The sequence below is a fragment of the Rattus norvegicus genome, chromosome 1, assembly GCF_021556685.1.
Source record: "Rattus norvegicus strain SHRSP/BbbUtx chromosome 1, alternate assembly SHRSP_T2T, whole genome shotgun sequence".
NCBI lineage: Eukaryota > Metazoa > Chordata > Mammalia > Rodentia > Muridae > Rattus > Rattus norvegicus.
The window spans coordinates 252,986,504-252,998,947 of NC_141534.1; the positions used below are offsets into that span (position 1 = coordinate 252,986,504).

Sequence of the window (12,444 nt, forward strand, 5' to 3'; positions counted from 1 at the left end):
TAAACTTATTTCTTGCGTTTTTAAAGTGTTTACAAAGACAGAATAAAATAGCTAGTTCTAAGCCTTAAAGCAAAGTTTGTATTTGCACGAAGGCCTTTGCAAGGCCAGATCCAGGTACCAAGAACTTCATTCTTGCAGCCTTGCTTATCAGATATGTCTGGTTGATGATGAGACTGGACTCTGAAAGAACCTGGGGGCGGGGCTCACCTGTTGGATTCCACAGCAGCAAGCAGCCTGCATGACCAGCAAGTATGGAACTCTAGTCTACGCTCCACATTAGGTGTAGCTTCTTATGGAAAGATCTTATTGAAAGCAGGGTGCCCGAAATTCCAGAAGCTATGCCAAACCCTGAGGATTTGAAGATTCAGAAGTGAATTTCATTTTCATGCAGTGTGAAATGCTATAGTGTCTCCCTGTTGGTTTGGGATGGGTTCTCTGAGGGTACAGAGCAGCAGGACCTTGCTGTGCCTCGGCTGCTAGGGCAATGGAGGCTTAGAGAGTTTGGTGGTAGGCAAGAGAAGACTGTTTCTGTGACTTATTTTTCCCCTACTTGTTTGACTCTTTGAAGTAAGTGTTTTAATGAGTTTCACAAGCACTCGTTTGAGTAAAAACGAATCATTTATTAGGACCTGATTAGAGCAAGTACAACAGAAAAACCAACCATGGCTGTGTAAGTCAGGGGTCTACTTACCTCTCCAGGAAAGAAATTCAGACGATGCCAGGGGCCAGCTGCTCAAGGCTATCATCATGTACCCAGGTTATCTTTATCCTTCTGCTGTCCTCTTTCTCCTCAGAGTTACAAACTGTCCACTACAACTCCAGCTTCTTAGCTGTGCATGACAGGAGGCAGGGAGAAACAAGACAGCCAGTCCCCATGTCAGGGAAGAAGTTCTCCAGCCATTCAGACTTCTGCTTGCATTTTATTTATGTGACTACAGCCCTTCTGTCATGGTACCAACTGAAGCTGTTGCCATTTTGTTTTTTTTAAAAAAACGAGATCATAGATGGTAGTTGGAAGATAGAAAGATGTATGGACAATCGAATGAGGCCATGATATGACAAAACACATTACTGATAAAGAGATGCAAGTGGTCAGAGGTACAGGGCTTGCTATACTTGCAGATCTCTGCAGACATCTGTCTGCCTCAGGCCAGTCTGTATGACGGACAGCTAGTTCCGAAGTGTGGGTCTCAAAGATGGCAGAGCTAGGATTATAATACTGGCTCCACTACTCATTAGTTCTCTGATCTTTCACAAGATGCATCAGCTCTCTGAACCTCAACTTCAATACTTTAAATAAAGGTAAAGGCGGTAGCTGCCTCGCTGAGTGGAACACGCTGTCCTAGCATTTGTCACACTGGGAACTGCTGTATATACAGTGTAAGGGTCTTGCCCACAGTCAGGGCTCCTGACCGTTAGCTGCCTGTGTCACTGATTCACCCCCACCCCGTGCCTCTAACTTTCTCACTGACATTCACGATCCCTGCTTCCACAACTGTACTCAGGGCTATGGGCTTTGCCCATACATCTCCCCACAACCCCCACTCCAGACTCAAATGCAAAAGATGACATGAGCATCTTCGTTGAGCCTAAATTAGATTTTCTCGTTTTATGGTTTATTTTATTTGGGGTTCTACATATGTGTGGCTATGTACCCTTGAGTCCAGATGAGAGCATTAAATCCCCTGGAGCTAGAGTCGCAGGCTACTGGGAGCCTACCCAATGTGTGCACTGAGAGAAACCCTCGGGTCCTCAGCAAGAGCAGCACGCACTCTTAACTACTGAGTTATCCCTCCAGCCCCTTAAATTAGATTTCCTGAGAGCTCTCATCACTGTGCTGTGGTAACTGGCTTCCTTGGTTCACCCTTTTCTTACTTTTGCTCTCTTCGAGAAATACCTATTGATCAGGGATCCAAGGTGTCAGGAGTGTCCCTTGATTGCCCCAGAGAGCCTGGTCATTCTCCGGTAGGAGCCCATGTCCATGTGTAAGCCGAGGGTCTCCTAAGCAGAAGACTGGTCTGGGATATAAGTTTAGCTGATTCTCATCCTGTGTTCTTTCAGATTAGCGGGACATTTCAAGTGAACATCCCACCCATTTTGCTGGGGTACACCTGGAGTAACACTTATGTCTCTCCTAGAGAAGACTGCAGTGGACAGAACCCCAAAGAATGTACCTTCCTAAACATTTTTGCTACGATTGAACCTCAGATATCATACGTCATGTACAACCCCAAAGTAGATGAGGTAGGTCTCACGCTGACACGGATCATCAAAAAGTGTAGACAGTTCGAAAGACCGGTAGAAAATTCAAATTTATCAGAAGTAAATATTGTCTTTTCCCTTATTTTGTAAGTGGGGAGGCATAGTGTTGACATGTCTTAAATCTGGTTCTAGTTTTCAGATCAAATAGACATTTTACAGCGAGCACAGACTTTTACCAGGAACTGTAAGGCCATGTTTCCCAGTCGGAGAGTCATGGCGACTGTTTTCAATGGTGAAGGGATGCAAATCTTAGTCACAAGATATATCAAGGCATTGAATCCACCTCAGCAACTTCTGGATATATTTCTTCACGACTCAAATGCAACACTTGTGAGTGACAATTTTTCATTCAGTTATTGGTTTTGGGAGTTTCATCGAGATTATGGAGAACCTATGAAGAGTCAAGAGTATCGTGTGTGTGTGTGTGTGTGTGTGTGTGTGTGTGTGTGTGTGTGTGTCTGTGTGTGTGTGTGTGTGTGTGTATGTTTCTCTCTGTGTAGTCCTGGCTGTCGTGGAACCTGCTATGTAGACCAGGCTAGCCTCAAACTCACAGAGATCTGCCTGCCTCTACCTCCTGAGTTCTGTGACTGAAGACACACACCCTTACCACTGGGCTCAACTGTACCTTTTATTTGGGGATTGAACTAGGTGATTGGCTGTCCTCAGACAATTTATGTTATTTGCGAGTTATAACGCTCTCTTAACAGGACTCTTTGACCTAAAAAATCAAAACCCAAATTCGGGTAGATTCCTTCTTACTGCACTCTGCTTTTCTGTTATGTTTTTTTCCTACCTGTTGGTCTTAAGGCCTACTGTCCTGGAGCTAAGGGTATTCCAGGCACTTGTACACAGTGGGGCACAGGACTTAACTGCATGAAGTCATGAGTGCAAAATGTTGTGGCTGTTCATAACGGGTATCCGTTACACATCACTTTGAATGTCAAAGAATTTCTTGTGTCGTGTCTTTCTCCTTTCTGTCTGGCCTCTGCTTCTCAGTCTGCCACACTCCGGTGGGGAGGGAGCATCCTCAGTGTAACTTGTGTTCAAGGAAGCAGGTCACACCCCTCTCCATTTCTGGCTGCAGCAGCCCGTGTAAGTTTATAAGAGGAAGATGATGAACCAAAAGCAAGTCAAATATTCATTGCTTCTCACCTTTAAAAAACACTGAGCAGTTATAAAGTACACATTTAATATTGACGCAGTGTTGTAGTATTTTAAAATTGTATGATTTATTACAATAAAACATAATGCCAGACAAGTGTTCTCTGGGTCAGGCTGTTTGGGCCTGATCCCCGGAGGCTCACATAGCATATTACCTTTGTGACTCTGAGAAACTTTATCCCTCTGAGCTCATTCGTTCTGTCCCCTGAGAGGCCGGTAGTGTGCTCTGCAGCAGATGCTGCCTATAGAGTGCTGTGCTGGACAATGACCATGTGCAGTGAATGTCAGTTAATATTATTCCAGGACCTCATCGCCCGGTTTGTATCTCTGATTCCTTTTGCGGCAGAGACACTGGATGAAAACGATGGTGCTGACATATGGATGACATCTGAGGTAACAGACAACATTTTATAGTTAAAATGTGTACTATTTCTCACTTGTCTTTCATCTTAAGGTAGCACTTCTTAAGTAGTCTTCTGCCAGGTGAAATAGTAGAATATAACAGGGCCCCAGACCGTAGTAGGCCCCGAGACCCTAGCACCACTGACTCCATGATGGAAATACCATTCAGGCTGTGAAACTCAGCACATAGCGCCACCTGCCAAAACAAAAACAAAAAAGGCCTAATCCATCAAAGTCCATAGTTCTGAGAAAGTCTCTAAACCTACTAGCCTTGCCTTTCGGCTTTTGTAGTTCCGATTCTGGCTAACTATTCTCCTTAACTGAAGTATATCAACCCAGAATATGGTTTCTGTGCTTAAAAGTTCTTCCTGAAAAAGGTTCAGGGCTACACTGGGATGGCAAGCATCCAGTGTAGTAGCCAGCCAGCTTATAAAGGCTTTCCATCAGCTTAAACCCATGTCCTAGCAGTCTTCTCTGGTGGATACCTCACGACAGAAAGTATTTGATAATTTGTGTATACTTGCCTGCTCCATAATCATTTATGAAAATAAGTCATTAAGGTGATTTTCCATTCAAAAGTCAAAGTAATTCCTCATGAATATTTCTGCTCTGTGGGACTGTCAGCAGTGCAGTATTAGGCTCTCTCCGAACCCTGTCATCTAGGGTCAGACGCAGCCAGGGCACACTGGTGTGGCTGTACCTCTTGCTATGTTCTCAGAAGATGTCTATTGAATGAACAGCTGGTACCGGGAACTCACCGGCTTCCTCATCCCACCCCATCGCCCTGGCTGTCCCTCTTCCTCTCTAGGGCTCTCATGAACCAGAGAGCATGTCTCTCATCTGCATGTTATCACTGCTACCCAACAGCAGGCTGCTACTGTATTCCAGTGGGCACAGAAAGAAACTGCTGACGTGACCAGCCGCTCCAGGACCTGGTTAGGGGCTGGAGAGGACAGACAGACCCACCTGACGGAGCCCAGGGCAGAGAGAAGAAGAAGACTGAATGTGGCCAGCAGACTTGTCATGGCCAAGACTATCTGTGGGAGAGGGAGAATAGCAACTCCTAGAGAGAGAAAACAGTGAAATAGAGAGAGTTAGAGGGAATAAGAGGCAAAGAGAAAGAGTTAAGTGGGCAGCAAGAGCTAGAGAGAGAAAGTGTGTGACAAAGAGAGTAGTGGGAATAGCGGGATATAGGAAGGGCAAATGGCTGTGGGGAGGGAAGTCCATGAGCTAGAGGGAGAGTAGAGGAGGAGGTGAGGAGGCCTAGGATGCAGGCATGGACTTTGAAATGGGTAATAGGCGCTTGTGATACTGAGGGAACCCAGAGGCCATCATGGACTTTGATATCCTGATAGGCGCCAGAGGTAGCCATGTGTCCCTTCTGCTAGAAGTGAGGAAAATGACTCCTCCTGGTAGAAGGGAACCAGTTCCATAAGTTCCTGAGAAATTCTGGCTTTCATTTAAGTGCCAGAAATCTTATAGTACAGTGTAAGCTCATTTCTGGGTATTTGGACAGCCTGAGAGACCTAACAGCTACCATTTGAACATGGAGGCCCAATGCTGTTAATAGATAGTCAGAATTTTTTCAGCAGAAGCCAGAAATCTAAAGTTTTACACAAAAGTTTTCTTAAAAACAAACAACTCTAGAGCTGAGGCTGGGAATAATGACGCACGCCTTAATCCAGCACTCAGGAAACAGAGGCAGGCAAACATCTCTGGGTTTGAAGCCAGCTTGGTCTACAAAGTGAATTCTAGGACAGGTTTTCAAAACAACAACAACAAAACAAAACACACAAACAAAAAGTTTCTAAGGGCCAAACAAAACGTACTTGCATTGCCGAGGTCATAGGCCACCAGGCTGCCCTTTCTGCTGTACCCATTCCTATTTGTCACACACCCTTACTCCGTGTCCCGTGTTTGATCTCTTACCTGTAGCTCATCTGTCTAGCACTTTAGGGTAAGGCGTTTTTCTATTGTGCGTCCTGACTGGGCGTCATTTAACTTATACCTCTTCCTTCCTTTGAGTCATATTCTGACTCTGGCACAAGACTTTGAGTCTGGTACAAAACAGACTGTGCCTCCAAGGCCCAAAATATTACTCCCCACCCTCACCCCCTGAATCCTGTGTGATTCCTTAGCAGATACGCTCCCTTGAACACTCAGGGTGGTATATTCGTCTTGAACAAAGTGTCTCATTTTGGATATAAATTGTATGGCCACTCTATGTAATATTCATATCAACTGTCCCTTTATCAGAGTGGCCTGGTGCTCCAAGTTAATATTCTCTTCTTCTTACAGCTTATCAAAGCCACAGCTTTCTGCTTGGCTTTTATATTAACAGCCTGATAACGTAAGGCAAGGACTGCAGGGAGTGTAAGGCTCTATACTGGACTCCACGTTCTCTTTCCTCTCTCCTCTTCTCCCCCTCCTTTTAGAACACATTGGGTTATTCTTGTCCCTTTTTTTGCCCAGTGCTGCATTAGTTTGGCTATTGGAAGCAAAGAAGAACACGCCATACTTCTCTGTAATTTCTTTCTGTACTTTGGGAAGAAGGCATTGGTGATCCTGGGAACCTCAGTACTAGAAGTAAGTGCTGGGAAAGTGTGAGCTTCACGGGCAAGCATTTGTGACGTGGAGGCAATGCTGGTGCACCAACATCTCTGCAGTACAAAGAAGAGATTTTTACTTTTCTTCTTGTCAAGTGGTGCTGCTTGACATGGGCTCTGGGAATATTAAATCACCTCACACCACAACAGCTGTGCTTGGTGAATGTGCAGTGAATGAGGTCAGGGGGGTTACGCAGCATCCTGTGCATGGCACTGTGGCCTTTCTTATCCACCGCCACCATCCAGTTTCAGAAACTGCATTAAAAGGCTTGAACAGGGGTTGGGGATTTAGCTCAGTGGTAGAGCGCTTGCCTAGGAAGCGCAAGGCCCTGGGTTCGGTCCCCAGCTCCGAGAAAAAAAAAAAAGGCTTGAACAAACACTCTAATGGTGTCTTCCTGAAGTCTTCCAGGCTTCAACACTTTACATTATACTTCTGAATGTATCCCTTTCTGCTTCTAACCTGACATGGATGCCTGGTCGTGTATCAGCATTTCCAGTCTTGCAGCTCCTCCTCCTCCTCCTCTTGTTCCTCTTCCTCCTCCTCTTCTTCCTCCTCTTTCTTCCTCTTCTCCTTCTTCCTTCTCCTTTTCTCCTCCTTTTCTCCTCCTTTTCTCCTTCCTCTTCTTCCTCTTCTTCCTCCTCCTCCTCCTCCCCTTCCTTCTCCTCTTCTTCCTCTTCCTCCTCCTCTTCTTCCTCCTCTTTCTTCCTCCTCTTTCTTCCTCTTCTCCTTCTTCCTTCTCCTTTTCTCCTCCTTTTCTCCTCCTTTTCTCCTTCCTCTCCTTCCTCTTCTTCCTCTTCTTCCTCCTCCTCCTTGTCATTGTTGTCTTCTTCTCCTCCTCCTCCTCTCCCTCCTTCTCCTCTTCTGCCTCCTTTTTCTCCTTTCTTTTTCTTCTTCTTTACTATCACATGACTTATTTCCCAAGATCCCTTGCCATAGCTTATTACTTGTCAAATTTGTTAATGTCCCCCTTGATCCACTGCTCAGGTTGTAAGTACCAGTAGGTGGCACTACTAAGATCTCAATAAATAGCTGTTATTTGATCCAGACAGGAACTCCATAGCAGGCAGGTTTCACCTCAGTTGGTGGTTGGGGTGAAAGGAGAGGCACAGTAATAAAAAGCAAGCGCTTTGGGCCAGAGATGTTGAAACACAGGACAGGGATGTCAAGCTGGGCAGAGCAGTGCTAAGACTGGCTTGGGTTAAAGCCAGCAGCTTCACTCAGGTGTGGGCTTGGCTTTATTTGCTTCTCCATCCTGTTAACCTCTGCCTGAAAGCGAATGCTGTTTCTCACTGTCACGTTAGCCCCTTAAACTCCAATTCCTCATTAAAGAGTGTGCGTAATAAACTTCCCCACCTTCAGAACTGAGAGTAAATCAAAAGGAGAAAATCAGTGTGAATCTTAGCATAACCAATAAATGTTAAATATTGTTATCATTACTTGAATTATTTATTTTTCCACTAAGAAAGCCTCGATACAATGAGAAGATACATGTAGAGCAAAATAATCACTATTTTAAAAAAAACCTTTAAAAATTGTATGTATTATTCAGGAGTCACATGCCACAGCACCACACATGGTGGTCATAGGAAAACTCGAGTGCCTTCTGCTGCTGCCTGGGCAGGTTCCTGTGGCTAGGCCAGCGGGCTTTTACCAGCTGAGCCATCTCACTGACTCCATAGCTAATACTTCCTATCTTTTCTAAATAAACATTATTGTCATTATTAGTGCGTACGTGTATGGGTGGTGAGGAGACGCCAAGGCGCACATGAGGAGTCAGAGGACAACTCTGGAGTTTTCCTTGCAGCTTTTCATAGGTCCCCAGGACGGAGCTCAGGTTACTAAAGAGCCTACAAGGGCAAGTGTCTCTGGCCACTAAGATGCTCCCAGTCCTGGGCTTCTTACCCACCAGGCTGCCTTCCTGTATACTTAACCTTCTAGTTCCAAGTCTTTCTGCCAGTTTTAATTTAGTGGATTTTAAACTCCTGTAATGATTCCCTCTGAGCCTTAGGACTGTTTGTTAGAAAGTCGTTATAGCATATTGATTTTGTTAGAGTAACATTTTATTGCCACCAGTGCTCCCTATAGAACCTCTAACGGTGGCACCAGATCACAGATTCTCTTACTTAAGTCATCATTCTACCTGAGTCTGAGGATTTCTGAAACTTTCTTGACTTTGATTTTATTGTTGTTGGGGTTTTGTTTGTTTGAGGTTTTTTTTGTTTGTTTGTTTGTTTGTTTGTTTTTGCTGTTAAGTTGTTTTTCTTCTTTAAAAAAGTCTTTTAAACCCAAAGAAAACTTTATAACTCAGAGTGATTATTAATTTCTACATATAGAAGGGAGTCAACAAATACACTGTATGATGAACCTTTTTGCTTATGCAGGGCCATGTGGCTTATGTATTAACTCAAGAGACTGGCGAGTGTTTGCTTTGGAATCCATCGACGGGGCAATGTTATAAGCAGTTTGACCCATTTTGCCCTTTGCAAAGTGTAGATTGTTTGTTCAACGATAAAAATGTAAGTATGTGAATTAAAAAACCTTGAGTTATTTCTTGGTGTCATCCTGAGCACACATTAGAGTCTCCCAAGACCTTTGAAGTCATGGTACACAGTAGTCTGTGGGGTCAGGGATTAGCCCAGCTTTTACCCTTAGAGCCAGTCTGTAGCACTTCTAATGTTTGCACCACCAAGCTAATGCTACCCTTCCAAAGCCCTGGAATCTGCTCCTCCCGCAGATCCCCTTGGCTCCAGCCACTTAAATTAACCCCAAGCCTGTAAGCTTTTGCATCATCCTTCCCTGGTGCGGGTCATGCGTTCCTGGGGGGCTCACAGTGTCCTTTTGTTAATGTTTTCATAGGTCTGGTTTAATATTCAACAAAATAATACACCAATGGCTGTACATTTTGACTGTTCAAAAGAAAGCTTCTGGAAACAGCTGCTTCCAAAAAACTTCCAATGGACCAAAGCCCAGAGTGTACAGGTAAACACTCCTCCAGGCGTATCTGCGTGAGTGTTACCATTGCTTCTGGTCTTTGTTAGTTGCGACAGCCCAATTGTTGAATTACTCAGCAATGCTCACCCAAGATGAATCTTCTCTGCCATCAAGCTTGTTTGGGCTCCGTTGATGCCTTTCCTGTACCTGCAGGAAAAAAAAGTCATTTGAGAAAAAGAATGTCATCTCAAATGCTATATTTAGGTCTTACCACCTTTCCCATCAGAAATACGTTCAAGATGGCTTATAAAGTTCTCGCGCGTGGTGATGATCCAGTATAAAAAATTATAAATAAATGTGCTTCTCTGGACAGTGATGATCATGCAGGATGAAGACAGGACAGAAACAGTACCAGTTGCTGGGGGTAAAGCAAAGATGGCGGCAGGGTCTAAAACCACGTCAGCAAGTGAAGGAGCTAGAATAGGCATCCCCTCTGCTCCTTCTGTGATGGAGCTCGATTCATTTACCTTTGAAATAGGACAGGAGGGGAAAGGCCTGGTGTGCGGGAGTCAGGAGATCAGCTTGACCCAGGATCAAAATGTCACGGCTGAGCAGGTCCGTGCTGCCATCAGTAGAACTTTCTGGATTGAGGGCCACAGGGTGGCAGAGTGAAAGCAATACAGAGTCCACAAACTAGGAGCCAAGAGAAAGGGGAAGAGGGTGGGGAGGAGGAAAGAAAGAGGGAAAAAGAACAATAGGCAAAAAAAAAAACTGTGCATTGAAGCAGAAATTCAAATGTTCAGCCTCACATAAAACTGGAGAAATAAAAGATGTGTAGTCAGACGACTGCTGACAAAAAGCAGAGAAGTGGTGGAGGTAGGAATTGCCTGATAGTATGATAGAGTTGAACTTGCTAAACTTGTGATCTATCAATTGAACCATCTAGCTGTGTGCCCTAGAGAATACACACAGGTTAGAAAACACAGTGGCCAGCAGGGAATCATTCGAAGTAGCAAGGAGTCGGTAACCATTCCCAATTAGGAAATTAGCCCGTGAGTTGTGAAATACCCATACAGCGAATCCTTCCGCAGCAGCGGAAAAATATTTGGACAAGCTTGCAGTAGCTCTCAATCTATACGTTATTGCCTTGGGATGGATGGGTGAATCTGCATATCAGTAGTTTTTTAAGCTCCCCAAAGTCCTGTTTCCAGCCAAGGTTGAGAAGCACTGGCCGAGAGCTATGCATAGCAACAGGAATGGGTATAAAAAGTGTCATAGGAGGAAGAATAAAGAGGGTGTGAAATAATGCACAAAGTATGAAAACACTTAGTGCAGTTTGCAAATGACATTGTGTAACTATATGTGTATATACACGTATACATAGTCTTATATACAATAGATTTGTAAAAGCATTTGTAGGAATGCTAATACCAAATGCAGGTTGGAAGTTACCTGGAGGGTAGACTGGAGGGGGAGGGGGAGAGAGAAGTATGCCTGGCGGAATAAGGAGTGTAGTATACTTGTGCTGACTCTGAGGAAACACTTCCCAAAGACTTTACCTCAAGGATGCAGGCATCTTCTTAATCAGAGCTGATTCTTCTGGCCCAGCAGACCAGACACCACAGATTTTTCACACAAGCCTTTGCTTACATCTGGAAGGGACAAGTCAGACATTTCCCATCTGCGTTATTTGCAACACTCTTTTTCTTCATTTTTTTTCTTGGATATTTTTTATTTACATTTTAAATGTTATTCCCTTTCCCAGTTCCCATCCGTAAACCCCCTATCCCATTCCCCCCTTCCCCTTCTTCTATGAGGGTGTTCCCCCCTCCCCAACCACCCACCCCTTCCAGCCTCCCTGCCCTGACATTGGCAGGACCAAGGGCTTCTCCTTCCATTGGTGCCCAACAAGGCCGTCCTCTTTGCAACACTCTTATCTTCTAAGCTCCTATGGAACAGCCAAGGAGCTCTTACCACCCATGGGCTTTCCTAGCCCAAAAGTTCCAAAGTCCTTCCATGATCCTCCCTAAAACAGCACGGTCAGGTCTGTCACAACAATACCCTACTATCCTGGTATCGGGCCGATACCAGCTTCTACCTTAGTCACTATTCTTTTGCTTTGAAGAGACACTATAACCAAGGCAACCATTATAAGAGAAAGCATCTAGCTGGGGGCTGGCTTACAGTTTCAGAGGCTCAGTCCATTATCATCGTGGCAGCCTGCAGGCACGCACTGGAGCAGAAGCTGTGAAATATACATACCTAGAGAGCTATCTTGTCTTTATTCATTTTTTTTTTCAATCTAAAGTAAGGGCCGGGGCTATAGTCCAGTGGTAGAGCATTTGGCTATCATGCATGAGGCCCTGGGTTCAATCCTCAGTACTGCAAATAAATAGATAGTAAATAAAAATAGAAACAAACGAATAAAAACCTAAGCAGGTACAGAGAATGCAATGGTCACATACAGCTGAGCGGCCGAATGTCGGGTAGGTATCCACTCTGTCATGCTCTATGACTGTGTGTCTATTCGAGGCACCCACAACAGCAAAAGAAACGCATAGCCACAGGGGCCAACATCAAGAATACCAAGGTATGCAAGAGTTTCCCCCACCTTCAAAATCCCCCCTAACACTTTTAAGAAATAACTCCTGCCCACCAGTTCCTCATGCATTCTCCTAAACTTTCTCCATACAGATCAGGCATATCTATGTATTTTTTTTTATTTTTTATTAACTTGAGTATTTCTTATATACATTTCAAGTGTTATTCCCTTTCCCGGTTTCCGGGCAAACATCACCCTCCCCCCTCCCCTTCCTTATGGGTGTTCCCCTCCCAACCCTCCCCCCATTGCCGCCCTCCCCCCATAGACTAGTTCACTGGGGGTTCAGTCTTAGCAGGACCCAGGGCTTCCCCTTCCACTGGTGCTCTTACTAGGATATTCATTGCTACCTATGGGGTCGGAGTCCAGGGTCAGTCCATGTATAGTCTTTAGGTAGTGGCTTAGTCCCTGGAAGCTCTGGTTGCTTGGCATTGTACTTTTGGGGTCTCGAGCCCCTTCAAGCTCTTCCAGTTCTTTCTCTG

The 12,444-nt window shown here is 44.8% G+C and overlaps 1 protein-coding gene across 4 annotated transcripts in view; it reads left to right on the forward strand.

The window, feature by feature from the left end:
• Window positions 1-12,444, forward strand: part of Cc2d2b (coiled-coil and C2 domain containing 2B) — a 95,348-nt gene that overhangs the window by 67,322 nt on the left and 15,582 nt on the right. For all 4 annotated transcript variants that reach the window (XM_087551326.1, XM_087551320.1, NM_001447192.1 and 1 more), the window contains 6 exon segments: window positions 2,062-2,244; window positions 2,395-2,592; window positions 3,727-3,816; window positions 6,298-6,411; window positions 8,814-8,948; window positions 9,289-9,411. In XM_087551326.1, the coding sequence (XP_087407452.1) occupies window positions 2,062-2,244; window positions 2,395-2,592; window positions 3,727-3,816; window positions 6,298-6,411; window positions 8,814-8,948; window positions 9,289-9,411 (843 nt within the window).